The sequence below is a fragment of the Narcine bancroftii genome, chromosome 1 (assembly GCF_036971445.1).
Source record: "Narcine bancroftii isolate sNarBan1 chromosome 1, sNarBan1.hap1, whole genome shotgun sequence".
Taxonomy (NCBI): Eukaryota; Metazoa; Chordata; class Chondrichthyes; order Torpediniformes; family Narcinidae; genus Narcine; species Narcine bancroftii.
In genome coordinates, this window is record NC_091469.1 from 432,102,700 (window position 1) to 432,127,507 (window position 24,808).

Below are 24,808 nucleotides of genomic sequence, written 5' to 3' on the forward strand. Positions count from 1 at the left end.
AAACAATAAAATTGTGTAATCTACTTTTACTCACTGGGTCAGTTCATTTCGTCTTCTTCTCATTCTATCATTTTAGGGGATGGAGGTCCATGGTAGGCCCTCTCTGTTGTGTTACATGTACGGTTCCCAAATTTGTTCAAATAATGTGACTTTATTTTTTAAATTATATGTTATTTTTTCAAATGGAATACATTTATTCATTTCTATGTACCATTGCTGTACTCTCAGGCTCTCTTCTGATTTCCAAGTTGACATTATACATTTTTTTGCTACAGCTAAAATTATCATAATAAATCTTTTTTGCACTTCATCCAGTTCGAGGCCTAATTCTTTACTTCTTATATTAGAAGAAAGATCTCTGGATTTTTTGGCATGTTGCTTTTTGTGATTTTATTTAATACCTGATTTAGATCTTCCCAAAAGTTTTTCACTTTCTCACATGCCCAAATTGCATGTACTGTTGTTCCCATTTCCTTCTTACAGCAAAAACATCTATCTGATAATTTGGATCCCATTTATTTAACTTTTGGGGCATGACATATAACCTGTGTAACCAATTATATTGTAACCAATCATGTGTAACCTCGTGTTTAAATCTTTTTTCCACTTTTGTTTGGGTTTATAGCTTATTTCATCATTTTCCTTCTCTTGGAGCTTGATGTACATGTTTGTTATAAATATTTTTATTATCGTTGTTTCTGTAATCACATATTCAAAGCTACTTCCTTCTGGTAATCTCAGTCTGCTTCCCAATTTGTCCTTTAAGTAGGCTTTCAGTTGATAGTATGCAAACATTGTACCATGAGTTCCATATTTGTACTTCATTTGTTCAAATATTAATAATTATTTCCCAAAAAACAATATTCTTTTAATTCCTTTTTTCTCCCATTCTCAAAAGGAAAGGTTATCTAATGTGAAAGGGATTAGTTGATTTTGTGTCAATAATAATTTTGGTAGTTGGTAATTTGTTTTTTTCCTTTCTACGTGAATCTTCTTCCATATATTGAGTAACTGGTGAACTTTTATATTGCACCAGTTTTTCATCCCACTTATAAAGTATATGATCTGGTACCTTCTCCCCAATTTTATCTAGTGCTATCTTGGTCCAATCTGGTTTTTCCCTTGTCTGATAAAAATCTGATAGATTTTCTTAATTGTGCTGCTCTATAATAATTTTTAAAGTTTGGTAGCTGCAAACCACCTTGTTTGTACCACTCTGTTAATTTATCTAGCGCTATCCTTGGTTTCCCCCCTTTCCATAAGAATTTCCTTATTATTCTCTTTAGTTCATTGAAGAATTTCTCTGTTAGGGAATTGGTAACAATTGAAATAGGTATTGTATCCTTGGGAAGACATTAATTTTAATGCAATTTACCCTCCCTATCAATGTTAGTGGCAATTCTTTCCAATGTTCTTAAGTCATCCTGTAATTTCTTCATTAATGGCTGATAATTTAATTTGTATAGGAGGTCGAAATTATTATCTAATCTAATACCTAGGTATCAGATTGCCTGTGTTTGCCATTTAAATGCTGATTCTTTTTTAAACTCTGTGTAATCCGCATTATTCATTGGCATTGCTTCACTTTTATTTGTGTTGATCTTGTACCCGATATTTCTCCATATTCCTTCAATTTCTTGTGTAATTCTTTTATTGATGTTTCTGGTTCTGTTAAATATACTATGATGTCATCTGCAAATAAACTGATTTTATACTCCTCCTTTATTTTTATCCCTTTTATTTTATTTTCTGTTATCAGTCCTGCCAAAGGTTCTATTGCTAAAGCGAACAGTGAGGGAGATAGTGGACATCCCTGACTAGTTGACCTACTTCATTTAAATTGGTTCGATACATATCCATTTACTGTCACCTTCGCCAATGGACCCTTATATAATGCTTTAATCCAATTAATATATTTTTCTGGTAGGTTAAACCTCTGTAATACTTTGAATAAATAATTCCATTCTACCCTGTCAAAGGCTTTTTCTGTGTCTAAAGTAACAGCCACTGTTGGTGTCTTATTTCCTTGAACTGCATGGATTAAATTAATGAACTTACAGGCATTATCTGCTGTTCGTCTTTTCTTAATAAATCCAGTTTGATCTAGTTTTACTATTTTTGGTACATAGTTGGCCAATCTGTTTGATAATAGTTTTGCTATTATCTTATAATCTGAATTAAGTAGAGATATTTGTCTATATGATGGTGTTAGTGGATCCTTCCCCATCTTTGGTATTATTGCTGTTTTACATGAATCTGGAAAGTTTTATGTTTCTTCTATCTGGTTCATTACTTCCAAGAGAGGAGGAATTAATAACTCTTTAAATGTTTTATAGAATTCTCTTGGGAGTCCATCCTCTCCAGGCATTTTATTCTTTGGCAGCTTTTTTAATATATCCTGTATTTCCTCTATTTCAAATCATTTTATCAATTTGTTTTGCTCCTCTTCTTGCAATTTTGGTAGTTGAATTTTAGCTAAAAATTCATCTATTTTGTCTTCTTTCCCTTCGTTCTCAGTTCGGTATAATTGTTCATAGAATTCCTTAAAGTTTTCATTAATCTCTGTTGGATTATATCTAATTTGGTTCTCCTTTTTCCTTGATGCCAATACCGTTCTTTTAGCTTGTTCTGTTTTAAGTTGCCAGGCTAATATTTTGTGCGTTTTTTTTCTCCTAGCTCGTAATACTTCTGCTTTATTTTCATTATGTTCTTCTCCACCTTATACGCTTGCAATGTATCCTATTTTTTTTTGTCCACCAATTCTATTCTTTTTGTTGTATCTTCACTTGTTGCTAGTTCTTTTTCTGTACTTACTATTTCCCTTTCCAACTGTTCTATTTCCCGATTGGAGTCCTTCTTCATCTTAGTTACATAACTTATTATCTGCTCTCTGATGAAGGCTTTCATTGCATCCCATAATATAAATGTGTCTTTCACTGATTCTGTTTTTATTTGAAAGTCCATTTTAATTTGGCGCTCAATAAATTCTCTAAATTCCTGTCTTTTAAGTAGCATGGAGTTTAATCTCCATCTATATGTTCTTGGTGGGATGTCCTCCAGTTCTATTGCTAATAACAGGGGTGAATGATCAGATAGCTTTATATTCCGTTTTCCTAACTCTCCCTTGAATATGGGCTTTCAACAGGAACATGTCAATCCTTGAGTATGTTTTATGTCTACTCAAATAATATGAGTATTCCTTCTCCTTTGGGTGCTGCCTCCTCCATATATCCATAAGTTTCATTTCCTGCATTGATTTAACCATAAATTTGGCCACTTTATTCTTTTTGCTAGTCTTTTGTCCTGTTTTATCCAAATTTAGGACCAAATTAAGGTTAAAATCCCCTCCTATCAATATATTCCCCTGCGTATCTACAATCATCAAAAAATATCTTGCATAAACTTTCGATTAGGTGCATATATATGGGGCTTTCCCTTGGTGTCTGCCTCTCAATGTCTAGTGACAGAAGCACTCTAGTCTGGCCCTTCCCCACAGTGCCCTCATGTTGAATGCACCAAGCCTCAGTGAGTCCTTCAGCACATACTCCTGCAGTCTGGAATGTGCCAGTTCGTTGCACTGCATCACCAACACTTCAGTGTTCAAGTTTCTTTGGCTTGGCTTCGCGGACGAAGATTTATGGAGGGGGTAAAAAGTCCACGTCAGCTGCAGGCTCGTTTGTGGCTGACAAGTCCGATGCGGGACAGGCAGACACAGTTGCAGTAGTTGCAGGGGAAAATTGGTTGGTTGGGGTTGGGTGTTGGGTTTTTCCTCCTTTGCCTTTTGTCAGTGAGGTGGGCTCTGCAGTCTTCTTCAAAGGAGGTTGCTGCCCACCAAACTGTGAGGCGCCAAGATGCACGGTTTGAGGCGTTATCAGCCCACTGGCGGTGGTCAATGTGGCAGGCACCAAGAGATTTCTTGAGGCAGTCCTTGTACCTTTTCTTTGGTGCACCTCTGTCACGGTGGCCAGTGGAGAGCTCGCCATATAACACGATCTTGGGAAGGCGATGGTCCTCCATTCTGGAGACGTGACCCATCCAGCGCAGCTGGATCTTCAGCAGCGTGGACTCGATGCTGTCGACCTCTGCCATCTCGAGTACTTCGACATTAGGGATGAAAGCGCTCCAATGGATGTTGAGGATGGAGCGGAGACAACGCTGGTGGAAGCGTTCTAGGAGCCGTAGGTGGTGCTGGTAGAGGACCCATGATTCGGAGCCGAACAGGAGTGTGGGTATGACAACGGCTCTGTATACGCTTATCTTTGTGAGGTTTTTCAGTTGGTTGTTTTTCCAGACTCTTTTGTGTAGTCTTCCAAAGGCGCTATTTGCCTTGGCGAGTCTGTTGTCTATCTCATTGTTGATCCTTGCATCTGATGAAATGGTGCAGCCGAGATAGGTAAACTGGTTGACCGTTTTGAGTTTTGTGTGCCCGATGGAGATGTGGGGGGGCTGGTAGTCATGGTGGGGAGCTGGCTGATGGAGGACCTCAGTTTTCTTCAGGCTGACTTCCAGGCCAAACATTTTGGCAGTTTCCGCAAAGCAGGACGTTCAAGTTTATTTACTATCTAATTGTTACAGTATGACTTGACGAAGCAGCAAAAACAATGCATACACACAGACATAACACATACAAACTATACATACACACAAATACACCGAACCATGCTTCTTATACATGTCTTATATATATTAAAAGTAAATTATTATTAAATAGTGGCGTGAAGAGGAGTCACTTTAGCAGTTCAGCAGTCTTACTACCCTTGGAGGAAGTTGTTCCTCACCCTGGTGGATCTGGCTCTAATTCTTCTGTATCTCTTTCCTAATGGGAATAGCTGGAAGATGTGTCTGTGTTGGATGGATTGGGGGGGGGGGGGGGGGTTGGGATCCTCACAGATTTTGCAAGCACTCTTTAAACAATTGCAGTAAACCTCGGTGATCCTTGATGCCACTTTTACGGTCCTGTGGATTAAGCTCCAATCCCCACTACGTGTGGCAGCAGCCAGCACAGACACTTTTTCAGGACCTACTTCTCCCCTGACGCCCCTCTCTGAACTCCACCCACTAAACAGGTGGCCTACCAACTTCCTCCTAGCTCCCATGTTAGTTGAGACTTTAATACTTATCTCAAACTCTAAGTGCTGCCCCCTCCTCCTGTTCAGAGACCAGCACATTTTGGTCAGAGTCGAGGGTCTGTCAGCACACTGCGTGTGTCCCGTTGACCAAGAGTTCTCTCCCCCCCCCCCCCCCCCAGCTGCTGGGGACCAGCCGTCACCTTTCCCTCCCCACGAGACCCACTGAACCGTCATCCTGTCTCACAGCCCGATTGGCTGAAAGTTTTCCCATGGCGTGAGCTGATTGGCGGTTCCGGCCGCCAATCAGAGCGCGCAGGTCGTGTGCGGGGGGGGGGGGGCGCTTCCTGAAAGTTGCGGGAGCGCTGAGGATGGGGATTTTAGTCGTGGACGAAAGCGCCAATTCCACCGTCTCAGGTAAATAATGGACCTCCATTTGAGGCTGGGGAAGGAATACAAAATGCGGCTGCTTGGGTGGAAAACTTTTACCCCTCACCCCCCCCCCCCCTCACCCCACCAATAACAAGTGAGGGCAGCTCAATCTTAAAGGAGAAGGAAAGCATCCGGTCCGTGGCCAGGAAGAAAGGCCTCCTTCTCCCTTGTGCCTCGGAACTCCACCCACTTCACAGCTGACCGTCCGACTCCCTTGTTGATACTGTAATGCACCTCTCTCTCTCTCCAGGAATGGCCTCACTCCTCCTTCCAAACTGTTGTTCTCACAGCATTTGTGCCATCGAATCCTTTTCATCACCATGCCCCAGGACCGAAACGGCTCGGATCACTGTCGGCCTTCGTGTTCATAACAAAATAGTTCATAATTTCTCGTCCTACTCGAATTGCATTGCTTGACACAGTTCACTGCCTTCCCCTCTGCGTTCTAGCCAAACGATCGACTCTACTCCATTCTCTGCTTGGACCCCCCTCCTCCACACACACACACACCGTTATCTGGTCGCACTCGGATCAATCCTTGATCACTCCTGCTTCGCAACTCGACGCCACTCCCTCAGCTGTAACATCGGAAAACACGGTACTGATTCCCACATACAAGATGCAACTAAAAACCTATGTGGACCAAGCTTCTGACCCTCTGGCCAGTTGGTTGTGTTGTGCCTGTGAAGAGTGATATAGCGACTGTGATCTACTTTTAGGTTAGAGTTCTATTAACCAAAACAACCCCGGCAGCTGCTTCATCGTATTCATTTAGAATCTTGCTTCTTTTGCATTTGGATATTTTGCAACATGTGATTATTATCCCTGCTGTATGATGTTCGACAATCAGATCCTCTAAGGCATTTATTGTTACAATCATGTATGTTCAATTTATGTCTCTATTATAGAATTGTATAATATCCAAATAGGCCATTTGACCCATTTTGTCCATCTGAGCTAGTTCAATTTGCTTGCATTTGGTCCATCCTTATCCCTCCATGTCCATGTACATGTCCTATATGTCTCTTAGCTGCTGCAATTGTACCTTCCCTGACGTTACACCTTCCCTAGAGTTCATTCCATACCCCCACCCCACTTCAGTGAGAAAAAAAAGTTATACTTGGGTCTCTTTTAAATTTTTCCTCTATCACTTTAATTCTATGACCTTAGGTTTAAATTCTCCTACCCTGGGGGGAAAAGAAACAGTGATTATTCACCTTATCGATGCCCATCATGATTTTATATATTGTACTCACTTGCACTCCAGGAAAAAAAGTCTCTGTCTATCCAGCCTCTTCTTGTAGCTTATGCACTCAGATCCTGGTACATTCTCATCAATCTTTCTGCATCCTTTCCAGTTTAATGACACCCTTCCTAGAGTTGAAGAATGCACAATTTTCTAACTGTGCTCTGAACAACATTTTGTATAGCTGTAACACAATGTCCCATATCCACCTTGGAGAATAAAATGAATGGAATGGAAAATGCTGTAAATTTGAAATTTAAAAACTCGAGTTGAATGCAACAATTCTGCCCATATTAGTAATGAAAAAAGACAAGTCTTTCGGAGGTTGAAACATTGGATCTGATGAAGTATATTGTTACTTCATGGATGCCACCTTGTTTGCTGTGTACCAACTTGTCATTGTCATGTCAATATACAACTATATTGAAATGTTTAAGGACTCTTTCCTTGTGTTTCAAAACTGAAATGTAAGCAGTGGCAAAACAGTAGCAAGACAAGGAAGTATTGGGCAAAGCATGCGAGTAGTTCCATCCAGAACGATCAGTATATAGCTTTGTAAGTTGCACCATGTTCAGGGTTTCCACATGATTGAAGAAGTTCCAGAATTGCTATGTGTTGTTCAGTGATTTTTCTCAAACAAGAGTCTATTGTAATGTGGAAACTTGTATTAATAAGGAATATTATTAATACTCCTTAATAACTGGTACATTCTCATCAATCTTTCTGCATCCTTTCCAGCTTAAAGATACCCTTCCTTTAGTTGAAGAATGCACAATTCTCTAACTGTGGTCTTAACAACGTTTTGTATAGCTGTAACACAATGTCCCATATCCACCTTGGAGAATAAAATGAATGGAATGGCAAACGCTGTAAATTTGAAATTTAAAAACTTGAGTTGAATTTAACAGTTCTGCATTCAACCTATGTTAACTAGGACAATGAGCTCATTGATTGAAAAAGGAAGTGAATGAACATGTAGTGCCTATTTATCTTAGTGAGGTTTTCTTTTGTTTTCATTGGGATGTTTCATTTTTTTCATTGTGAGCTTTATTTAAAATCATGATTCCTGATGGTTTGACATCGGCTACACCAGTGGCCACAGTTTATTTGAGTTATTTTTGGGTCTGGGTTCAGGCAGATTATAATGTTATTTATCATCAAGCTTGCCTCTCCTTTTGGCAATGATAATGAGTGCTGATATTCAGCAATTGTTGACAATTGGATCTTCAAAAATAGATGCATACTTACTAAGTTGATGAGGAGAGAGTAGCAGCATCTCATCTCTAGCAACAAGTTCTATCTGGGCTATCAGGTTGTCAAGTTAGTGTGACTCAGAAGGAGGCCAATCAGACCAGTGGATCTAAGACAGTTCTCAGCAGAGTAAGTAAATCACGAAAATCTGTAGACACCGAGGTTGAAAGCACCATGCTGAGTTTCTCCAGCATTATGTGTTTTTACTCTCAGTGGAGTAATCCCATCAGCCCCAATCTCCTGTAACTTCCTTGTAACCTGTTGTCTCACACATGTCCATAAGCTCTCATTGATTTGCCTGCTATCCATTTCTTACCAGTACTCGTTAATCTAAAAATAGATCTGTGGGATGTGGGAGGAAACTGAAGCAAAAGGGAAATCCATGTGCAAACTCAACAAGACTGTATCCAAAGTCACCATTGAATCTGAATCACCAAAATTGTAGGAAGCAGCACCAGCTGCCGTAATGATCTTGACATCATCAAGAAACAAGACATTTCATACACCTACATTCATTTTACATGATTATTTTGTGTATTCTGTCCATGTTTATGAGATGAATGTTATTTTCATGACTACTTGTATAATAAATTATGTAAAGCTAGCAAATGTAAATTTTGATTTCCTTTACCTACATTTTAAGAATGACTTTGAATCAATTACTGATGCATCTTTATAATTGATTAGTCCTTTCATTTGTGTCTGAATTGTGGAATCAAATATACACTCTGGCTTCCATTATCTACCTGTCCTGCTGCCTTCACATGACTGTGGACGTGTGCTCAAGATCCCGCCGCTCCTTCTCTATTTTGCGTTCTTTGTTATGTTTTACATCCCAATCTACAAATTGAATTCCATTTGCTACTTTTGTCCCCATCATTTGGTAATTTAGAGCTTTTTTTCTATTATCAACCACGTCATTGTGGTGTTTTGGCCTATCTTATTTGTGGACCTTTAAGACCACATCATTTTAAATCATAACCTAAGGTAGCATTGTAATGAATTTAAGGAAGATAACCTATATATTTAAGAAATGTGATTATAACAATTCCAGAAATTAACATTTGCATAAAATGAATGATATGTGAACAATTTCATCCATTTTTGTTGATCACTGATTTTCTTTGATTCCACTACTGATATCATAACCTGTTGAGCAGCAGGGAATTGGTTATAGCAACTTTTAGATTCCTGTTTTTAATTTTACTTCTGTATACTATAGAATTTTGTCATTGTCATTTTTAGTCTGCAGTTTTATTTTAGCATACCTATCCTCATCATTGCAGAAAATAATTTTGTTTTTCACCTTTATATTGCATTACATATGTAATGGATAAATATTTGGAGAATTTGGTAAGATTTAGAGTAGGTTACATACATTAAAACAGATCTTGTTTGAAAGACTGAAGAATTCATATTCAGTAACATTGCAGGATCTTTGGAGACTTTTATCCACATTTCACAAGTAGGTGCTAATTGAAATGATGTCATGAAATGAAAGACCATGGTTTGTAGGAGACAAACTGGCTGTTAAAAAGTACTTACAGTGTGCTCACAGAAAGGTCACTCCTGGGTTTTGATTATCTAAAAGAACAGCTTGACCAAGGAGAACTCCTGTGGTTTGCTGAAGAAGGTTGGGGTTTTGCAAGTAAGAGAGTCACATGGACTTTTTGGCAGTTGGAGAGAGAGAGAGAGACAAGTGAACAAGCTCCCTCAGCTTGTGTGTGTATCAGTCACGGCTGAAACAAACCAGGAAGAGCTGGTTAGAAACAGAAAGTTCCAGAGCAGTGGATGGCTGGAAGTGCTATCTGTCTGATGTTTCTCTTGGAATAAAAGGAACATAAATAAACTCTGTAGTAGCCTGAAGAAAGAGGTAAATGTCTATTGCTGCTGGGTTTGGGGTCTTCTGGGCTCGTAACAATTGGTACTTGCAGAGGCCCAGACTCTGAAATTTTTGTCAGGTTCTCTTTGTTGGGCATTTTTTTATCAGACATATGCCAATTTGTAATGGCATGTTCAGGGATGGTCAGTTTAGATTTATTCCTAATTTTGGACAATTAATTAGGCAATTTTACAGAAAACAGATGTGTGATTTAGTAACACAATTATGTTATAAATGAGGCATACAAATCATGTCAAATAAAACTAAAATAAAGACATGGAGTGGATAGAGTTACATTTGTTTTATTTAACTTTCATGAAGATTGACACATCAGCACTTCTGACATTTACCAAAACTCAAGATTGTTACACAAACCCAAAGTTCGACAGTTACATTTGTAAAACAAATTATAATCTTGTATTCTTGAATAATTATCAAGTTTTCAGTTTACAACATGAACTTTGTACAGTATGTAGCATTGACATACGGAGAAAAAGAATGGTCAATGATTCAAGCTGAAACTTTTCTGACAGTCCTCTGTCTCTGCCTCACCTTGCTTGGTTCATGAATCCTTTATGGTGCGCCAGTCTTACACCTCCCCCTACCCCCACCCATCTTCTTTGTACTGCTTCCTCAGTCCTGATGAAGAGTTTTGGCTTGAAATATTAACTATTCTGTTTCTCCCACTGAAGCATCTGACATCTCATGTGTATCTTTCTTTTTATTAATCATATTATAGATAAACAATACATGAGGAGAATAAGAGTACATAATCAAAAGGGGAAAACATTTGATACAACATAAAGCATTGCAGCACAATTAACAAATATATTCTCATTTCCTCAAACTGAATTTTTTTAAAAAAAAAGAGAAAAATGTTTTATTATATAAAGCCCTACCTTCTCTAAAAAAAAAGAAAAAGATGGATAGCTTTTCCTGAGAATTTATTGATTAAAAATTAATCATCTGGTCTTCACCACCAAAGAGAAAAGAAGTAAAATATAGTCCAGAAAGGAAAATAATTATACTAAGTCATGTGAAAACAATTTATAAAATGTTGCCAAATCTCTTCAAATTTAACAGAAGTATCAAATGTACAACTCCTTTCTCTAAACTTAAACATGACATAATTTGAGAGAACCATTGAGTCAAAGTAGGTGGATTAGAATCTATCCATTTAAATAAGATAGCTCTTTTAGCCAATAGTGTAAAAAAAGTCTACACAACCTGATATGTGGAAATGGGAACTCATTGCACTTCTGGAAGTATTCCAAAAAGAGCAGTCAATGGGTTAGGTTGCAAACTGATATCCAGTATCGCTGAAAAAAATCTTTAAAATACCTATATAATACCTCTCAAACATAGGGCATGACCAAAACATATGAGTTAGAGAAGCTACTTCTGATTTATATTTATCACAAATAGGACTAACGTTTAAAAAAAAAGGGCCAATTTGTGTTTAGACATATGAGCCTAATGTATCACTTTAAACTGAATCAAAGAATAGAGCGGTCATCTCATGGGTATCCCTCTACACATCATTGTCAGCTGCTATTTTAAGATTTTATTTTCCAAATGACTTCTGCATGTATTTAAGGGTGTGTAATGTTGTGATTGAATATCAGGAAGGAACACAAAATTAAATGTAAATATTTAAATAGTACATCAACAGAGGAACTGGGGAAGTATTGCTGGGATTGCTGTGCAATGGATTTAGATGGCAAGAAAGACCATGTGTGATCATGTGAGTGATAAGTCTGTGTTGAAACCCTGGTATATTGGTCCAATACTTAAGCATTCAAAAGTAAACATGTGCAAGATGGTACAGTATGAAGAATTAATGCAGAATCCCTTAAGAATTAGCAAGTCATCCTTGACCCTGATGCAGAGGAAAAAAATGAAGAAACAGAAACTCTAAAAGGATTGCTTGTGCAAATTGATAATGTGATGAAGCAACATGTAAAGGGGCTTTGTATCTTGAGGATCTGGGGAATACTGTGATTATTTTGGGGTCATTGAATTTGCAAAGCATTTCCGAACGAGGGAGCCGAGCTGTACCCTTTGATTTCTCCCCTCCCAAATGACTTCTATGTGGTCATTGTTGTTTTATATGTTGCCTGATGAAAAACATTTACAACTGTTCAGATAAATTTGTGTTCTTGGCTCACAGACTATAGTTTCACATCAAATTCTAATCCAGTTACTTTTTTAAAAAGTCAGGCAAATTTCTGACACTTAACCTTTACAAGCAGTAAAATTTAGACAACCACTCTATTTCCTAATTTTTTTACTACTTTAAGCAAATCTGTAATCCTTGGCTGTTGAGCTCAGATAAAATAGTTTTTTTCTTGTTCACCCATTTTAAATGATTAAATCTGACTTGGCATTTTTGTTCCAAATCTGCCAAGTCCTTTCCTTTCCTCCTCATCATTAGGTTTCTCCAAAGTTGACATTATTTCCATAAATCACAACTGCAGCCCATTGTCATTGCATTCTTATCCTGTTCTTCCTCCGGAATTAAATATTACATTCTAGCTGCAGATGAACTATCATTTTATAAAATTTTAGCATGACTTCCTGCTTCTGTATTCTTTGCATAGATCAACAATGTTTCCTGTATAATTTTATTATCCTTTAGCCTATCATTTATCACGTGTGTCTTGCCATGTCTCCCTCATTTGCATAATTAAACACTTCTATTGTTCTCAACTTTCCTCTTCTCTAAACAGTCTGTTGATATCTTCCTGCATATGGCATTTTTTTTGTCACACCACCATTTTTTGTATTATCTGCAAGGTTCTTACCATGATCCTGCAAAACATTGATGCATACTAAGTAAAGCTCGGGACAGTAGTCTGGTCCCTGAAGAGCTCAACTGCATATGCCTTTCCAGTCCTGAAAATTCCCACCTCCCTTTTGCTTCCCACAACTTAGCTTGTTTTGGATCTATCTTTTTGATTCCACCAAGGGTAGAGGAGCTGGTGGTATCATTCCATCATTATTCAGGTAAGGTACAGAAGGCTGTGAACTGAGTGCAGGTAAATTAGATTGGTGAAGATGGGCAAAAAGACCCAAATGAATATGGTGGGTGTAAGGGTGTGTTTCAGTGCTCCAGAATCCTCTGATTCTTTTTGATCAGTCAGCTATATGGGCTTTACAAAAATCCAAGAGCACCTGATCATCCTTTCTAACACCTTAAGATATTCAATCATTAGTTAAGCAGAACTTTTCCTTAATAAATGTGCTTAGAATACTTAATTTTGTTTCTCTAAGCTAATGATTTCCACAACAGTATGAAAATACATTATCTATCCCTTTCTCTGATTTTAAAAAACATCAAAACATGGGCAACATTCCTTCAGCCTCATGCCTGTAATCAGAGGGACAAAAAAATTGTTAATAAAAAAAATCTGTTGTATCATGTAACTAATTATGGGACTAATTTCATTTAATAACTTCTCTATATTCAATTCTCTGAATATTTGTCAATTATACTATTTCATATTCATGCACCTTAACTAAGATGTCAATAATTATTTTTTGTGAACTCAAACTCAGAGTACTCATTTTATGATTCTGTCCATTTGTGTATTTAGTTGATTTTACTTTGATTTGAATTGCTCATACCTTTTCCCACTTGATCTAAATTAGGGCAAGTATGAGCATCTAAAAGACCCCAAGTCTCAGATTTTCTGCATTAGTGGTGGTTCTTTCAAGATTCAAGATTATTTTATTGTCTTGCAATAAAATAGAATATGTGATATTACATAAAATTTCTTTTAGAACCATAAGGCAGAGATTCCTATCAGCAAAAATTGCCCAGTTCCTGATATAGCTACAGAAAGAGAAGCAAACGAGAATCCTCCCCCCCCACCCCCTCCCTCCCCCCCGTCACAAAATGCCCATGGCTTTGGCTCCAGCACTCCTGCAGCCACACACCAACCGTTAAGTCCAAACCATCAGCAACCTGAGCTTCAGATGCACGTCCCTGATGCGATCAGGAAGCCTCCAGCACCCTCTCCCATTCCAGTTCTGATGCCTGGTACCCCTTCAGCCAATACAGCCTGGTGTGGGTCCCTTGATCGCAGTCACCTGCTGCCTTTGTGGGTTCCTCACTGCAAGTCGCCAACACCTCACTACTGGTGTGTTCTTCAACCGCAGAGCCTCACCGTCCTGTGTTTTTTTTTTCCTTTGCTTCTTCTCAAACAGGAGGGGGGGATCTCCCTGTTTTCTGGTTCCCTGCCCAAGTCTTCCACTTCCCCAGAGTGCACAACCTCTTGAGGCTGCTGCCGATCATGGGTATCACCATCTTGCCCCAGAGCCTGTGATTGTTGGATTTTAAAATAAATCATCATCGACTCCTTTAATAGGCAGTTGGACCCCACAGGGAAGCGCTGAGGATTCGCACTCTGCTCTCCACGGGTCCATACCAACAGCCGCACTGCCATTACAGCAGCCCTGGAAGTTTATTCATTCCATCCAGAGTTAAAACTGTAGTTCAAAATTTCTGAGTCCAAGCCTGAACAACACGTGCCCACACATGTTAGATAGTTAGTAGAAGAATTCTTTCAGGCACTACAGATCTCTGTTCTTGGTGAAAGGAAATGCTCACTTTATGTGAGTAAAATGCACAATCCAGTTGGACTTCCCATTGTTTTCGGAAAAGAAAAATGGGTGTAAGAAACTTCAGATTAAGACAAAATTGAAGTACTGCCATTTGCTGAAAATCTGGGGGGAAAAGCAGAAATTACAGGTAATAGTAACTAATTCATTTCGAGAAATAAAGTCAGGACCTTAATATTCACTAAACTATAAAAATGCAATAACTAAAATTGCTGAAACATTTTTAAAAATAACTTGAAAACATTTTAAAATAATGCTTGACAATTGAGTAGTTAAAATGTCTTTCTTGCTGCTGCCAGAGTGACATTCACTTGAGTAATCTTGTGGATCCTAAACCAGGTTTATTGTGATACAGAATCCATAACTAACTTCACTTGTAGGGCATCTTGGCAATGTCGCCAGCTTGAATCTGTCAGGAAGTTCAGGACTTGCTTGTTCTAATACATATGTTGAAGTTTCCAAATCTGCTGCTAGTTGTAGGTTAAATTTCCACATTTCCCATCAAGAAACAGCACAGTGCTTCATGTCTATGACCATATTCTTGTAACTAGTTTAATCATAATATCTACCAAGCTGTTGTTAAAATAAAGTCTGAAAATATATTACATTGAAATGTTTCCAAATAATAACCCCACTGATCTGATAAAATGTGTGCCTCCGAAGGGTGGATTTCAATTTACTTTGACCCATTTCCATCTTTGCTATTTTCTTGAAAGAGGTCTCATTTCTCAAAACAGTATTTACAACCTACCTACTGACGTGCAATTCCTAGTAATATGCTGAGATCGCCCCATATTTTATTATTATAAAGGGATTTTTGATGGTCTTTTCCAATAGGCAGAAAGGGGACTTCATCTCAATTCATGCTTCTGGGCTACAGTTGAGTTTCATAATGAAAAGCAAAAAGACAATGAGCTTATCTCATAAGAATTTTAATTTTGATAACTAAGAAATATCTTTTAACATTGATTCTTCAAAATACTTAAGCAGAATACTAAATTTAGTTGAGCTTATGTAGTACTTCCTTTTATGCTGCTCTGATTAGAAGGGAATTAGTTGCAGAGAAGGGAAATACATTTTGCAAATAAAACATTTGCTTGTTGTGATCTTTGTAATGTTCTCTAAATGAGGTTCAAACTAAATGATCATAATACCTGATTGGATGCTTTCAGTGGTGCACCTGTAGAAGTCATTAAGGGATGCGGATAAAATACAAAGTTTCCTCAAGCTTTGAGGAAGTCGATGCTGGAGTACTTTCTTGTCCATTGCATTTACGTGGGTGGACCAGGACAAATCCCTGGAGATGTTTACCCCCTCTAATGAAGTTGTTCATTATCTCCACCTTGGCACTGTAGATGAGGACCTGGGAGTGAGCTGTGCTCATCCTCTGGAAGTCTATAACCAGCAGATCTGATCTTGCTGATGTTGAGAGAAAGTTTGCTGTGGTGGCACCAAGCCATAAGTTCCTCCATCACTCTTCTGTACTCCATTTTGTTGTTGTTAAAGATCCTACCTATGACATGGGTGTTATACACAAATTTATAGTTGGAGCTATGTTTGGCCATGCTTCATGGGTGTACAGGGAGTAAAATAGAGGAATGAGTACACAGCCTTGTGGTGCCCTGGTATTGAGGATTATCGTCGAGGAGATTCTCACTGATTGTGGCTGTGGAAAGGAAGTCCTGGATGCATTTGCAGATGGTGGTGCTGAGGGTCAGATCATATAGTTTGGAGATTAATTTGTTTGGTATTCTTGTGTTAAAGTAGAGCTGCAGTTGCTAAATAGTATGTCTTGGGTGTTCTTGTTCAGATGTTCCAAGATTGCATGTAGAATCAGGGAGATGGATACTACTGTGCTCTTGTTTTGTCAGTATATGAACTAGAGTGGATTGAGGGTGGTGGGGAGGCTGGAGTTGGTGTGAGCCACGATCAACCAGCTGAAATATTTTACAATGGTGATGTCAGAGGCATTAGCCAATTTTTATTTAGGTCTGCCATTACATTCTTCTTGGCACTGAGATGATGTGGTCTTCTTGAAACAGGTGGGTGTTACAGCATGTTGAAGTTGAGAATCTGTGAATACAGCCTCCAGTTAATCCTCACAGGAACTCTAGTCCAGTTACTTTTCACTGGTTCAGTCTCTGGAAGGCTGATCTGAGATCTGCATCGATGAACGTGTATAGAGGTGTGCTTAATCTAACAGTGGTGTGCTCCACTGGCTCATTGATTCTCTGAACATAGATGCATTGAGCTCGTCTGGGAGGGTTGCACTGTTTTTTTCTGGCATTGCTTTGTAGTCTGTGATTGTTCAGCCATAAGCATCTGGTGTCCGTGAAGTTTGTCTGGGACTTGGCATCTGCAGAAGTTGTACTTGACATTCTTGTATTGGGCTGGGCCACCTGAATCAGTTGCAAAAGCACCTCACTGGTCAGCCATAGCTTCTGTTTGGGCGAGGGGAGAATATGGATTGTTCCCTTTGGCACATAGTCTTCTACACACTTGCTGATGAAGCGATAGTGTATTTATTTAGCTTAGTTGCTGACTATATACATAAACCACCAGAGGAAACAGTGTTAATCTGGATCACCATGCAAACACATACACAGAACATATCACATACATACATAAAAATATATAAAATAAATATGCATATATATTCTGAAATAATTTACTCAACTTCATTAATAATACATTCAAAGCTACATGATGCCACAGCCTGAGGGAAGAACATATTCTCAGCCAGGAAGTCCTAATTTTCATGCCCCTATATCTCCTTCCTGATGGTACTTGGGCAAAAGTACTGTGTGATGGACGGTAGGGATCCTCAATAATACTTGACATCCAATTTAAGCAACATCCCTGGTGAATATCCTAAATAGCAGAATGAGTGATTTCCCCCATCCCCAGTTATCTTGGCCATTTTAATGGTCCTCTCTTGACTTCTGGTCTGATACTTTGCAACTACCACACCACCCAAGGCAGCCAAATGAGTCACTCTTGATTGTACTTCTGTAAAATGCTGTTAAGATACAAAGCAATCACATAGGATGTCATATGTTTCTATTTGCAGCATTGCTTTGCAACACCAATGAACTTCCTTTGGGAGTGGATTTAATCTTCAGAATTAATGGGGAAACTGTTCATTGTATTATCAGTTGTTTGCACTAGCTGGCTACAAGAACTTGCTGTGTTTCTTTGCAGCAGTCTGCATTGTTTTGTGGATCTGTGTTAACAGAAATATTTAGGTTAAGTTATATTTCTTATAAAAATGTCTTAGTAAAGTAAATTATAGTTAAAGCATTGTATATTTATTAGTAAGCTAGTTGTGGGCTGGTGCAGGGTCACACACAGGTTGCAGCACATTTACAGAGAACCATTGTACTCAGAGGAGAGCTCATTCTCAGAGTCGCAGCATCTTGGAAATACAGAGCTAATGGATCTGAAGTGGTTCTTAATTCAAGAAAAACCAAAAATTGAAGTATCTAAGTATTCAATGGGAACTGCTGAAGGAAGGTATTTGTTTTTAAACTCAGAGCCATGTGAGTGATATACTTAAGCCTTTGAAACAGAAGTGAGGTAATATTTTGGCGTTGTGTCATCTACATGTCAGAGGTATGAAGATCACATGGTTTGCAACTATTAATTCAATAACTGATCACATGATTTCCAAGAATTGGGACTGACCTCGATGATGTAATTGTCACATGAATTGGTGAAATATATTATTGAATTCCAACATTTTTTAATCCGTTCAATTTTTGGAGAGTAGAGAAGTCAAACCCCTGTGACACACAGATCTTGGAACATTGTGAAAGACAGGGCTGAATAGAAGTAACCAGAATAGGTGCTGTTGTGTGTTACTCCTGGGAAAAGGGAACACAGAATAAGTGGCTTTTGAAATAAGGAAGACCACTGTCTCTTTGGAAAAGAGGACCAAATTCTACTGGGTCCTTTTTTGTATGGCCATTTTGTTTAACCATTGTCTAGGTTTGTGAATTCATCATGGAAGAAAATAGCCACATTAGTCTCTTTGAAAAAAGGGCAGATTCTTTGTATGGAAAACAGATTCAAAATCTTCAGTAAAAAGATTTGATCCTGGGAAGGCAGGAATTGTATTCTCCTTTTCACAGGAAGTACATTGGTGGCTGAAAAGATGTCACTTCTATTTAAAGAACATCTCTCCAGACATTTCATGAGAATAATTGTGAGTAAAGGGGCCTGAAGATATCATGTTTAAAAGTGCTTTATAATTATTTCTGAATTGAGAATTAACTTTAATTACACACACACACACACACACACACACACACACACACACACACACACACACACACACACACACACACACACACACTTACATTTGCACATAGAGGGGTTAAGTTTAGAGATAAGTAAGAAATGTTGTTATTAATAAAAACTATTATTTTGAATTTACCAATATCTGATGAATTTTCCATTGCTGTTCCTTTGTTAGTGCCCTTTAGTCCCAAACAAAAAAAAAATTAAAAGGGTTGTTAGTTCGTAATATCTTCTTTGGCTTGGCTTCGCGGACGAAGATTTATGGAGGGGGTAAAAAGTCCACGTCAGCTGCAGGCTCGTTTGTGGCTGACAAGTCTGATGCGGGACAGGCAGACACGGTTACAGCGGCTGCAGGGGAAAATTGGTTGGTTGGGGTTGGATGTTGGGTTTTTCCTCCTTTGCCTTTTGTCAGTGAGGTGGGCTCTGCGGTCTTCTTCAAAGGAGGTTGCTGCCCGCCAAACTGTGAGGCGCCAAGATGCACGGTTTGAGGCGATATCAGCCCACTGGCGGTGGTCAATGTGGCAGGCACCAAGAGATTTCTTTAGGCAGTCCTTGTACCTTTTCTTTGGTGCACCTCTGTCACGGTGGCCAGTGGAGAGCTCGCCATATAACACGATCTTGGGAAGGCGATGGTCCTCCATTCTGGAGACGTGACCCACCCAGCGCAGCTGGATCTTACATATATATATATATATATATATATATATATGCACACTTAAAATGTATTGTGTTCCTTATGGACCTCTTCGTATGTGTTGAATGGAATGTGAAATGTGTAAAGAAATGTAAGGTGAGAAACATAACTATTGTTCCAGATCAATAATATTTTAATAGAAAAGTACTATCATTAAAAAAAATGTTCTCTCCGTCTGAAGGCTGTCCTGGTGAGTACTTCCATGCTTTTATTTCAGATTTTTATCAGGTGCAGATTTTTGCTTTCTGTCAATGGTTTGAAATTCTCCTTTGGTGGTAAGCACATAATCATGCTGACATTTGATTGAGTGCCATGTGAAGTGCTGACTTTCAGAAGAGGGAGTTAAAAACAGATAGTGTTTGTATCCCACCTCAGATGAAGATATAGAATTCCATCATCCTATTAAATGAAAGAAAAGGGCATAACTCTTGGCCAGCCATTACAGTTTTCCATTCCATTCCCTTATTGACGTGTCTATCCATGGTCTCAAGCAATTCCCGACTGAGACCACCTGCGATTTGGAGTATCAAAACTTCATCTTCCATCTGCACTTCCTTTAACCGGATGGCTTTAACATCAACTTCTCTGGTTTCTGTTAACCCTGTTGCCCCTCCCCCTGCCGCCTCGCTTCCCCCTGCCGCCTCGCCTCCCTACCCCTCCCCCTTTTGGACTGCCTCCCTTCAAAGAGCCAACATGAATTATCTCCTTTTCTCTTGGCATATGTGGACTCCTTTCCTTGCTATTCTTCAGTCTTTATTCAGATGCCTTCCTTGTTTTTGTATATATCTCGAAGAAGGGCTCAAGCCCAAAATGTCAGTAACCTATCTTTACCTCATGTGGACACTGCGAGACTGGCTGAGTTCCTGCACCATTTATGTGTGTTTTTGCATAAAGGAAGTTGTACAAAGAGGAGTCATGTGATGGAATAGTGGCCGGTAGGAGAATACCAGCCCTCTCCAGAAAAGAAGAAAAAAAGTGAAGAAAACGTAAAGCTCAAGAAATACAAAGCACAACAAATAAAAGGTAAAGGTGTGGAGAAAAGAAAGAAAATAGCACCTAAGAAGGAAAAACCAAAAACAGTGGGGAAAAAAAGAAGGAAAGACGCCGGAAGAGAAAGGAGAAGGCCTTATCTACATGAAGAAGCAGGGACCCGCCGTGGACAGAGGAGCCCGCTCCCCGAGGTTAATGGAGACCCCACAGGGTCGCGACCTCCTGACTGCAGGACTGCAAAAATGGCTCACTGAGCCAAACAGAGATGCGCAACTGCACACAATAAAGAAAAGGAAAAACCAACGGGAAGGGGGCCCGCCTGTGGAGTGAACCTACACAGCGCGACCAGCTGAGAGATGCCCCACAGCAGGGCTCTCGGCTGGAAGAAGAGGAAAGCAACGGGAAAGGGAGTGATAAGAAAGAAAAACAGCAACAGGAAGCCCAACAGATAACTAGCCCAGAAGAAGAGGACCAACATCAAGAAGCCATGAAAAAAAAAAACACCCAACAAACTGAGGCAAGCAGCTCAACAAGAAAGTCAGAAGAGACATAGATACAAGGAAGAGAAGTAGAAGAGACAAACCCAAGAGCAGACAGAGAAGTAGAAGAAGAAGAACACCGAGCTCTGCACAAAGGAATAGAAGGTAAAATAAATGGACAGTACATAGATTAAAAAAAAATTCAAGAACAAATGAAAGCATTAAAAGATTGGTTGACACTAGAATTTAGTGAAATGAAAAGTACAGAAGAAAAAATGAGTAGAATAGAGCTGGTCATAACAGAAATAGGGAAAAGATTAGAAAATATGGAAGAATGAGAAATGGCTGTAGGAATGGAAGTGAACGACAAAAAGAAAATTGGAAGACTGACAAAAAAGTTAAAGAGTCACAAGAGTTGTTAGCTCAGAAGATGGATATAATGGAAAACTATAGAAGGCGAAACAACATAAAGATAGTGGGCCTAAAGGAAGATGAAGAAGGCAAAAATATGAAAGAATTTATAAAAGAATGGATCCCAAAAGTCCTTGAAATGCAGGAAAGAATGGAAATAGAAAGGGCACACAGAACATTAGCCCCGAAACCACAGTCACAACAAAAACCAAGATCCGTTTTAATAAAATTTCTGAGACACACGACAAGAGAAAATATATTGGAGAAGGCAAGGAATAAAATTAGAGAAGACAAAAAACCATTGGAAAACAAGGGTCGGAAAAAAAAATTCTACCCAGACATAAGTTTTGAACTCCTAAAGAAGAGGAAGGAGTTTAACACAGCAAAATCGATCCGATGGAAAAAAGGCAATAAATTTATGTTAAGATATCCAGCGGTGCTTAAATTAGTTATCCCGGGGGAGCAAAACAGACTGTTCTCAGATCCGGGGAAAGCACGAGAATTTGCAGAACGCCTGCAGGACAGAAAGAGAGATAAAGAGATGTAACAAGAATGAAGAATGACGACAAACTACATATAAAGATGTAAAAATAATGTATAAGTAAAAACTAAAGAAGGGAAGTAAGGGAGAATGGGGGGAAAAAGAGGAGAGGGAAAAAAAGAGAAGAAAAGAGAGGGAGCTTTGTTTTAATGTGAAGATAAAAGTTTTCTGGAGGGGGTTGGGTGGGAGAGAATAACAGTCACTGCGAAATCAGTTCACACTTGCGAACAGGTTCGCAATCCGAATGGAGAGGGGAGTTGTGGTTGCCCAGCAAGGGACAAGGGGCGACGCAGAGAGGTGGGGGGGTGGACACTTGGGGTTAAGGGAATTTTAGATGTGGGAGTGGTTGAAGTATTTTATGTTTTAGAAGTGTTGTCATACATTGAGTTCAAAAAAGGAAAACTGAGAGATGAAAAAGGGGAAAGGTGGTGGTGAAGAAACGGAAATGAGGTGTAAACAGAGTATGAGATGGCCATGTTGAACTATATGACTATAAATATTAATGGAATACATAACCAAATCAAAAGGAAGAGGCTATTAAATTTACTGAAAAAAGAAAAAAATAGATATAGCATTCGTGCAGGAAATGCATCTAACTGAAGTGGAACGTAAGAAATTAAGGAGAGACTGGGTAGGGCACGTAACGGCAGCATCATACAATTCAAAAGCCAGAGGTGTAGCTATATTAATCAATAAAAATGTACCAATCGAAATAGAGGAGGAAATAATAGATTCAGGAGGGAGATATTTAATGATAAAGTGTCAGATATATTCAGAATTCAGTCAATATATATGCACCTAATGAAGAGGATCAAAAGTTTATGCAAGATTTTTTTTGAAGATTGTAGATATGCAGGGGAATATATTGATAGGAGGAGATTTTAACCTTAATTTGGACCCAAAGGTGGATAAAACTGGACAAAAGACTAGCAGAAAGAACAAAGTAGCCAAATTTATGGTTTAAATCAATGCAGGAAATGCAACCTTTGGATATATGGAGGAGGCAACACCCAAAGGAGAAGGAATACTCATATTATTTGAGTAGACATAAAACATACTCCAGGGTTGACCTGTTCCTGTTGTCAGCCCATATCCAAAGGAGAGTTAGGAAAACGGAATATAAAGCTAGATTGCTATCTGATCATTCACTTCTGTTATTAGCAATAGAACTGGAGGACATCCCACCAAGAACATATAGATGGAGATTAAACTCCATGCTGCTTAAAAGACAGGAATTTAGAGAATTTATTGAGCCACAAATTAAAATGTACTTTGAAATAAATACAGAATCAGCGAAAGACACATTTATATTATGGGATGCAATGAAAGCCTTCATTGAAGGGCAGATAATAAGTTATGTAACTAAGATGAAGAAGGAATACAATCGGGAAATAGAACAGCTGGAAAGGGAAATAGTAAGTACAGAAAAAGAACTAGCAACAAGGGAAGATACAACTAAAAGAAGAGAATTGGCGGACAAAAAAATAAAATAGGAAACGTTACAAACGTATATGGTGGAGAAGAACATAATGAAAATAAAGCAGAGGTATTATGAGCTAGGAGAAAAATCGCACAAAATACTAACCTGGCAACTTAAAACAGAACAAGAACTGTATTGGCATCAAGGAAAAAGGAGAAACAAATTACATATAACCCAACAGAGATCAATGAAAACTTTAAGGAATTCCATGAACAATTATACCGAACTGAGAACAAAGGGAAAGAAGACAAAATAGATGAGTTTTGGCTAAAATTGAACTACTGAAATTGATAAAACCATTTGAAATAGAAGAAATACAGGATATATTAAAAAAGCTACCGAACAATAAAATGCCTGGAGAGGATGGACTCCCAATAGAATTCTAAAAAACATTTAAAGACTTATTAATTCCTCCTCTCCTGGAAGTAATGAACCAGATAGAAGAAACACAAAACTTGCCAGATTCATGTAAAACTGCAATAATTACAGTAATACCAAAGACGGGGAAAGATCCACTAACATCAGCATCATGTAGACCAATATCTCTACTTAATTCAGATTATATAATAGCAGAACTATTCGGAAACAGATTGGCCGACTGTGTACCAAAAATAGTAAAACTAGATCAAACTGGATTTATTAAGAAGAGAGGGACAACGGACAATGTCTGTAAGTTCATTAACTTAATCTATGCAGTATAAGGAACTAAGATACCAACAGTGGTTGTTGCTTTAGATGCAGAGAAAGCCTTTGACAGGGTAGAATGGAATTATTTATTCAAAGTATTACAGTGGTTCAACTTAATTGGATTAAAGCATTATATAAGGGACCATTGGTGAAGGTGACAGTAAATGGATATATATCGAACCAATTTAAATTAAGCAGGTCAACTAGGCAGGGATGTCCACTATCCCCCTCACTGTTCGCTTTAGCAATAGAACCATTGGCAGAACTGATAAGAACAGAAAATAAAATAAAAGGGATAAAAATAAAGGAGAAAGAGTACAAAATCAGTTTATTTGCAGATGACATCATAGTATACTTAACAAAACCAGAAATATCAATAAAAGAACTACATAAGAAATTGAAGGAATATGGAGAAATATCAGAGTACAAGATCATAGCAAATAAAAATGAAGCAATGCCAATGAATAATGCAGATTACACAGAGTTTTAAAAAAGAATCACCATTTAAATGGCAAACACAAGCAATCCAATACCTAGGTATTAGATTAGATAATAATTTAGGCCACCTATCCAAATTAAATTATCAGCCATTGATGAAGAAATTACAGGATGACTTAGAACATTGGAAGGAATTGCCACTAATACTGATAGGAATGGTAAATTGCATTAAAATGAATATCTTCCCAAGGATACAATACCTATTTCAATCATTACCAATTCCCTTAAC

At 38.4% G+C, this 24,808-nt stretch overlaps 1 protein-coding gene across 1 annotated transcript in view; it reads left to right on the forward strand.

The window, feature by feature from the left end:
• Positions 1-5,407: 5,407 nt before the first annotated feature.
• Positions 5,408-24,808, forward strand: part of LOC138751662 (inactive ubiquitin thioesterase OTULINL-like) — a 48,178-nt gene continuing 28,777 nt past the window's right edge. Inside the window, exon 1 of the mRNA XM_069914245.1 lies at positions 5,408-5,483. Coding sequence (XP_069770346.1) covers positions 5,438-5,483 — 46 coding nt within the window. The 5' untranslated portion in view covers positions 5,408-5,437. The remainder of the gene's footprint in view (positions 5,484-24,808) is intronic.